The sequence below is a fragment of the Apteryx rowi genome, unplaced genomic scaffold (assembly GCF_003343035.1).
Source record: "Apteryx rowi isolate R43461 unplaced genomic scaffold, aptRow1 scaffold_15, whole genome shotgun sequence".
Classification (NCBI taxonomy): domain Eukaryota; kingdom Metazoa; phylum Chordata; class Aves; order Apterygiformes; family Apterygidae; genus Apteryx; species Apteryx rowi.
The window spans coordinates 4,857,092-4,865,457 of NW_020447752.1; the positions used below are offsets into that span (position 1 = coordinate 4,857,092).

The 8,366-nt window shown below is 49.1% G+C and overlaps 1 protein-coding gene across 2 annotated transcripts in view; it reads left to right on the plus strand.

The window, feature by feature from the left end:
* Positions 1 to 7,513: 7,513 nt before the first annotated feature.
* Positions 7,514 to 8,366, plus strand: part of PUS1 (pseudouridylate synthase 1) — an 8,083-nt gene continuing 7,230 nt past the window's right edge. Inside the window, exon 1 of one of the 2 annotated variants that reach the window (XM_026058876.1) lies at positions 7,514 to 8,013. In XM_026058876.1, coding sequence (XP_025914661.1) covers positions 7,951 to 8,013 — 63 coding nt within the window. In that variant the 5' untranslated portion in view covers positions 7,514 to 7,950. The remainder of the gene's footprint in view (positions 8,014 to 8,366) is intronic. The other variant, XM_026058877.1, reaches the window with a different exon arrangement.

Sequence of the window (8,366 nt, forward strand, 5' to 3'; positions counted from 1 at the left end):
GTGACCTATCTGTTTTCAGTGCTGATATAATTTCCATTGGTGCAGTATCAGAGTACAGTATTTAACATGTTTTGTTCTGCCAGCCTTGCCTTTCAGGGGGGAAGTGCTCTTGTCCCCTTTTCACAGAGGGTGAAGTTTGGGGCAAGAAAGGTTAGTTGCTTAGAGCCACACATGAAGTCTTTGAAGGTGGAAAAATTGAACCCGGTGTCAAGGTTAGAGCCGTAATTACTAGTTCGTCTGTCCTTATTATCTGTCTACGCGCTCCTGCTGCTAGCTGTAGAAGCACTGTGATGGTGAGTTAGTAACAGACCCCTGCCCATCCCTTCAGATGGATGCATAAGGTTTCACCCAGGTTTCAGTATTTGAAAGATCAGCCTGTTGGAGCTGTTTATTACTAGACACTTGGTGAAGGTATCTGATGCTCGTATTAAAGGGTGAGGAATGAGCGTCGGTTGTTATTGTTGCTTTCATGCAAATCGATAGTTATACATTATTTTTAACTCCAGCTTTATTTTATCATTAGAGTCAGGAAGCTTATTGCTGTGTAAGTGATGTACTTACAGATGAAGTGTTGGAGGAATGATGAGATTTTGGTACTTCCAGTTTGGATTAAACATTTCCCTGCAGGGTTTGTGCTCCTTGCAGTTTGTTATTTTAACAGAACAAATGGCCCATGGCTTTGTTTTCTCTTGCCCACCTAGACATGCAAAAAAAATTGTTGAAAACGGCAAAAAGTACAGGAGGCTTTTGAAACGCCCCTGCTGTGAGCCTGCAGAGCTGCGGGCAAGGGAACTGGACAGGGCTGTCGGGGCCGTGCAGAGGGGCAAGCGCCTCTCAGCTGCCTGTTGGAGCCGACCTTCCCAGGAGAGAAGTGCTCTGCAAGCAGTAAACGCTTTGAAAAAACCCTGACGAGCAGCACTCCCAGCTGAACAGCCAAAGTTTGTGAATACTTTTGGCCTTGCTTTCTTTGTGCCTCTTTTGAGAAATTACGGATTATGACGTCCTTGTGGCGTATGAGGTGTTTGAATAACGGTAGCGAGGAGCGCCATAAAGCAGCCCAAGGAGATTTCAGTTGTGCTTTCATAGCCGGGGCTGAGCTGTGCGGGCCCTTGGGCGTTAAGGAATAAACCAGGCCCTGCCGATCTCGTTGCACGTGCATCCGCTGGCTGAGGTAGGGCTCCTTCGTGAGCAGCCTGGAGCCCTGCGGGAATGCTGCTGTACACGCGTGCACAGGGCCACCACGCTGACGGTTTAATGCTGCCTTCTTAAGAGCAAGCGAGTGATTTAATGCATGCGAGTAGCCATGCAGCCCTGTGATGAGGCTACTGTGAGGCTCGGCCCTGGCTTTTGGTACAAGGCAGGTAGCTGTAGTCCCTGCTCTGCCTGAATCGGGATATTCTGCATTGAAAAACTGAGCCCTGCAACTGGGACATGAGAGAGTTCCTGTATTAATTAGTCCAGTCCTTCCGCTCTTACAGAAACTAAGTAATAGAGATGTAATCTAGAAGGAGACTGATACAGTAATTCCATCAACATTTCCCAAAACTCAGTTTGCTGGAGTGTGAATGTTATTGTTGGCCTGAGCATCCCAGGGGAGAGACTGCTGCCTCCCAGCCCGTGTTTGACTAAGCACCCCCCCCCAATACAGTTATGGGACTTTTTGTTTTTTTGTAAGAAAAGATCTTATTTCAAAATCTTAGTTTTACGTGAGCTGGAATTGTTTTTTCTTGCTCAGCCCTATTTATAACTTCTGTTTCCCATCCCTGCCTTTCCCACCAAGGGAACTGGACATCGCGTGTGCTCTCTGTGAGAACGCGCCTGCCTGGAAACACTGGGCTCTGCTAAGCTGTCGTTTACGCTGGCTCAGTCGTGAGGAGACTTGATTTGTTTCCCCAGCAGAGTTGCCCAGCGCTGCAGCGGCATCGGTGGTCAGGACAGCTCTGGGAGCCTGCACCTTAAAGTGATGGAGATGCTGTTGTGGTACAAGCTGGGCAAGACCCATATGGCAACCCTTGAAAAGCTGGTCCAAGCGAATGATACAGCTTTAAGTTTGGCAGCTGAGCACACCTGGATCTTGGTTTTTCTTTTTTTTTAAATACACATAGCACACTTCTGTGGGAAAACCCTTGTGTGCGTTTTTCCCTGCAGCATGGGATAGTGGTAAAGAACGAGTTCACAAACTCCTGATGAAGGTAAGGGAGATGCTTCTTTTGAAGCTCTCCATGAGGGAGTTGAAAGGTTCGTATGGAAAACCTATAGCCAAATAAAAGGCAAATCACTGTGTGCCACATGCGCCTTGTGGATTGGGAATACTCTGCTGAATCCATAGGACTCTTTCACAGGCAGCAGAGCAAAGGAAGGAAAGTGCTGGCAGGAAAGACTTTAACAACAGAAATAAACAGTCTCTCCTAAAAGCTCTAATCCATGAGGCCTGAAAAGCTTAAAAGCATCAGTGAAAATTGCACAACTTTCTAGACGTTTATTGTGATGTTATGTAGCTGTTGATTTCTAGCTGAAAACAAGCCCAAGCAATTCTTTCAGTGCATTTGGCATCGTTCCCATATTTTATATTTAGTTGTTGGTATGTACGTCAGCAAAAACATGCTCATTCAGCTATCAAAGATCAGAAGTAGCCTGATGACATCAAGGAAGCAGAAATGGGTGGGTGTTTTTTAAACCAAGGGGATATAAAGATCAAGTATTCCAATTTTAGTTACCAACTCTTTTCCTTTTAAAACTTTATTTTTTTAGGGGGAGTTAACTCATTCGCAGCAGTGTTCAGCTTTACATCCTCTTCTCCTCCTGCTGTGACACTTTGGCTAGTCTTATGGTGTGCGTGCTGGTTGGAAGTCCTGTCCGGAATAGTTGTGGAAGTCTTAATGGCTGTGGAGGGCTGTGTGGCAGGAAAGCTCATATGTTAATATAGCTCTTTTGGGCAGGAGGAGTTAATGCTGTTCAGAGACACCTCTGGCAGCAGGACTTTAAAAGGTTCTTACACCCCTAACGTATTACCGTAAACGCAGTGTTGGTGATAGGTGCCTTCCCTGGGTGGGGAATGGCAGCACATAGGGCAGGGATACAAATTTCCCTGGTGCAGTTCTGTTCTGAAAACAGCATTTTTAGGGACACTGGAGATCAGATCCCACCCTCCCCACCCCAGCTGAGACCTGACAGGGGATTTGCATGCTCTCAGATAATGTGTTAAATAACGTGTTTCTAAGAATGAGCTCAAGAAGATAATGCCAAACACAGGGTTCTTTCCTTAGCAGGGAAAAAGGGTAGCTGAGTTTCCAAATGTTCATGGTTAACCCTTCATTAACCCTCACTGAGACTCAAGTGCTACTGCTAGGGATCCCTGGGGTTGGTCCCAGTCACCTCTCAGGTTGTTAGACACAGCTGTCTTTGCCCACAATATGGGTCAGATCTAAAGCTCTGGTGCAAGAAAAGTCAGCCTGTTGTGCCTGAGTCTACCGTGCGCTAGCAACCACCTCGCAGACCTACGGCACGTGTGGTTCGTGACTTGCGCTGCTTTTCAGCATCTGATGTGCGTGAGTATTTGCTTGCATCGACAGAGAGCACATTAATTCATTGTGGCGTGGAATTACAAGTCTGTTAGGGTTCTTGCTGCAGGTAATCTTCAGACAATTACAAATGAATTGTTTCCAAACTTCTCACAGTTCAGATCTTGTTTTAGGCAGTGGTATGTCATTTCCCAGTGAGAACGGACTGGCCTGTGTTATGATTTAGAGTATCTGGTGGTAAAGGAACACTTGACTTGAAATGATGGATTGCAGCTCTTGAGTGGTGACGTTAATAGGAAAAAGACATGGGCAGGGAGGTGGGGCTCTGTCAGAGATGGCACAACAGGAACAAGCTGTTCAGGGCAGATATTTCACAATATGTTGTGTGCTCAAACTCTATCTTCTCACTGCTTAAGCAGGGTGGGTTGCTTCGCTCTGGATGGAAAGATGCTCAGCTCCTGCACGGGTGATTTCAGACTCCTGCATGTAGGACACAACGTGGGGGAGAGGAAGGGAAGACGTGACACATTGCTTTTCTGATAGGCTTGTAAAGAAGCAGGTATTGGAATGAGTATTCAGAGCAGGGCACAAAGACTTCAAATCGCCTGTCAGAGCTAGACTTAAGCCACCAGTTCTGTAGTGGTAGGTGTGGTTGCCCGGAAACTTCAAAGATGGTCCATTCTTTTAGCTACGGACGGATGAATCTGTTCGACTTTATGGTTCCTTGCTATAAATATGAAGGTCCTACTTAAAACTCAAAAATATTTACTCAATCTTCAGCACAAGAGGAAAAGATGGAGAGTGACTGCTACAAGCCTTACAGAGCCAAATGGAGGGGGAGGGTGTAAAGGTGTCCCAAAGCGGTGGAGACGAGCTCCCCCAGAGGGCAGCATCTGGTGCAGTGAATTCAGTGTGCAGTTCAGCAGGGATAAGTTCTTGGTTCCCATGGGGAAAATTCTCCACGGCTAAAAGGAAAGGATTCCCGGTGGTTTTGTCTGTGTGCTCATTTCCAGCCAGTGCCCTGCTACACCCCTGCCGGGAAGCCGTGGGCTGAGGTAGTCCTAGCCCCCCGCAGTGTGGTGCGTGCCCACTTCGCAAGGCCGTGGAGGTACTTAGCCTTTAATGACTACAACATTCAGTACGTCCTGGCCTTCGGGTGCCATGCAGCAAAGAATATTTGCCCAAAGAAACGAGAAAAATTGTCACCCCAAGTTTGCTTTGTATTTATGTTCCCAGCGCTGCAGTGAGTCTCTTTCCACTGCAAGTCTCTGGAAATACACTATCCCTGACGCCAGCCGCTGCTCAAGGGGACAGAAGGGCTGTGGATTTTCATCCTCTGCTGGAGTCAGTTGCTACAGCAGATTAATGAATGCATTGCCCCCTTCTAAAAAAAGACCCTTCAACTCATTAAAGATCAATTCAACAGATTTTTTTTTAACCCTCCCTTCAACAGAAAACAAATTGAAGAAAATGATTCCTTCAAAACACGATGTTTCTTCAGAGCTTTTCTTGTTGACTTAGAAAATTATATTTCTTTGAAAATTTGAAGCAAACCTATTTGACATAAATCTTAGCTTAGTCCGCGTTCCTTGGAGTGCATGGGGAGGTAAGCAGGTTTCCTAAGGAAAATCCGCAGAAAGGAGGCACACGAGCATGGGCCAGCGTTTTGGGGAGCAGAAGCTGGTTTGTGCTGTCAGAGCCCCACCTGCAGGCTGCTCGTCCTGCCTCACCTGGGGGCCTTGGGCTCGGCAGGCCCCGCTGTGGGACGCCCTGAGCCCCCTGCGTCTCCCTCCAGCGCGTCGCCTTCTCCGGGCGGCTCTGTCCCCTCTCTGATTTGTAGACCCAGCAGTGATGGTGAGTAAAGGATTGGCCTTATGTTGCTTTAGGCATGTTCTGCTCACTAATATAGCGATGGATTGTGCGTGTGGAAAAGGCACGGGTGTCACCCTGACTAATCAGCACCACGACAACGATGCCGTTAACGAATAACAACCAGGCAGCCCATCAGAGCTCCTGCTGCAGGCCACTAGTTTGACCCGGCTTCTTCTCAAGTCAAAAGCAGCATTTCCGTAGACATTAAGGGCAGCGTGGTCACTCTGCCAGCTTGGGGTGCGCTGGGAGCAGGGTACGGCTCTGCTGCCCCTCAACAGGCAGAGCCAGCACTGAACGCGCCGGCCAGCTCCACCCTTCCTTCCTCAGTCTGCCGAGCCCAACGCCGGCAGCAGGGGAAGGACCAGTGTTTTAAATCTGCTGGTGGGATATCTGCATCTGCGATAACTGGGATATTTCTGCTGGGTTTGGTCTCACCATCTGTGATGATCATCTGTGTCAGATGGGTTCAAAATCTGCTTTCATTTCCGTGCTCAGCGGCTGCACTGGAGGGGCAGAGACTGAGCCAGGCTTTTGCCTGTGACAGCCCATGTGAATGGTAGGAGTCTCAGAGAGGGAGGCAGTGAGGAATTTTCCCAGAAAAAGTTCTGAAGAACTTTCTAGAGTACTCTTATAAGCCAAACTCAAGTGAGGATTGATACTGGTGTCATTAAAGAAGTATCCTAATACAAAAACAATTAATATACTCTAACGTCTGCCTCCTCTCCCTGTAACTATTTTGCTTCCAGTGCTGGCTAGCTGAAAGGTGCAACTGTTCATTAGTCCCCAGGTTCACTTGTATAGCTAGAAAGGTTTTATGGGGTTGATTTCACTGCTGAGTAAACTTGATAGCAGCACTCTCACTTAGGGCCAAGCAGATGTACCATGCAATGTACTTTAATTTTATCAGTCCTATTAAACATGCATGAAATGTTCTGCTCCTCGCACAAACAGCAGGGAACTTCATGAATTGTTTGTACTGATTCCAGTTTAGTCCTGGCTATGCATGTGAGAGGAGTTAACCCCCACGCTAATTTCTGAAGATGCTGGATGATTGCTGGGCTGTGTATTGCAAATCAAATCCAAGCAGCTGCACTGGCTTTGCAGGCCTCACACAGTGATCTGCAATTGGACCTTCTGCTCCAGCCCAGAAACTGCAGACTGTCTCTGCTGCCTTTTTGCTTCACATGCGCATCCCTCAGGTACCAGCTTCACAGTGCAGACTCCCACAAAACTGACTCAAAGTGGCAAGTCACTTAATTTCTCCTTGCCTTTGTTATCTACCTGTTACAGAACGACCAAATGAAAAGTGGAAGTCCAACAGGACACAAATCCTTTCTTCATTTGGACTATTTGGACTACAAACTCCTTGAGGGAAATGTGTTCCTTGGATGTGCAGTTGCAACATGGTCCTAATCTCATTTGGGACCCCCGTGGGCTGCCACCCCACAGTAATGTTGCTCTTGGCTCATCAGTTCTGCAGTGCTAGAAAACCTCAAGGCCAGGGAACGGAGAAAGGCCCATATGCTGCACCAGAGGCGCCTGTGGCCCGTGAGCAAGAAGGTGACATCAAGTGCTCGTAACTGTTTATGATGATGAGTTCACACTAAGAAGCAAGTCATTTTGCGATCAGTGAAGTAGCAAGGCCACGTTTGTGTCCTACAACTCTTAACTGGAACCAGCACCTTGGAGTACCCTTGTCCAGCCCTTTCCCACCTGCCTGAATTTTTAGCTTGGGAAAGAGGCAGCATGTGGCATGATGGGGTCAGAGCCAAGCTTGCACTGACTGGTTGGAGGCTCCTTGGCTACTATTTGAGTGGATAAGAGGCTGAGACACCACTGCCTCTTCCCTCGTGGGGACATCCCTGTAAATCTTTCTTCTGTTCAGCCTCTGATTTTCCTGTCTGCTGAGACCTTTGTCCCTCTATCAAATTTACCTGAAATGGGCCAAATTCAGAAACCACTTCACGGAAGGAAAAGGGAGAGATGCTGGTGGACAGATGGGCAGTGTGATTGCATAAGCTTCATTTCCTAAGGAAATGAGGCAAAAAAGATTGAGACACCCTGGTCTGAGCAATACAGAAATTTATATTCCTGTTTCCATCGGCAGCAGCGCTCCTATTTGACAGGCTATCTTTTATCACTTCTCTAAACAAAGTACAGCTGGGAACATGTGACAAATCTTCCTTTGTCCCATGCCACCCCTGAAATAACTCGGATGTATCAGTTCAGAAAGGGACGTGCAGCATTTCTTCCCCTCATTAGCAGAAACAACAAGTCTGCAGTTGATAATCCGGCCTGCCTGGAACTGCCAACCATTCCATTTTCCAGCTGAACGAATAAACGCAGCTCTCTCAGGCTGATCTCGCAGCCGCGCCGGGGAAGCGGCGCTCTCTTCGGGTGGCTCGGTCCTACAAACCGCTGGAGCTCGTAGCTCGACAGCCCAATCTCCAGGCACGCCTGGCTCTTCTGGGGGGTCATGCTGCCGCCTGACAAGGGTGCCCACTGCACCAAGCCGTCCCGCTAAGCACCTCCGCGCAGACAGGTAAAGGTGCTGTAGATGCGAGCAGAAGGGTCGCCGGGGAGAGCCGGACAGAGGAAGAACCGGTGGGAAAACGAAGCAGTAGGTGCTTCAGCTCGGCCGCAGCCGATACTGCTGCGGGCAGAGGTGCACGGGAGGGGAGATGGTGGCTGATGTCGCACCCCACCGAGAGCGGAAGCCCCACATTTTAACGGGCGACGGGCTCCGCTAGGTGACGCATCTCCCCCCTTGCCCTGACACGCGGTCCCGTTTCACGGTGGCCGCCAGCAGCGCTAGCTCCCCCACACGGGGCTGTCAGGAGGAGCGGCCTGGTCCACCCGCAAGGCTGATCGGGCGCAGGCAGAGGCCCCCGCGCGCCCTCGGGCCTCGGCGCCCCTCAGCGCGGCCCAGCCCGGCGCGCGGCGGCGCCTCGAGGCGAAGCAGCGGCACCCGGG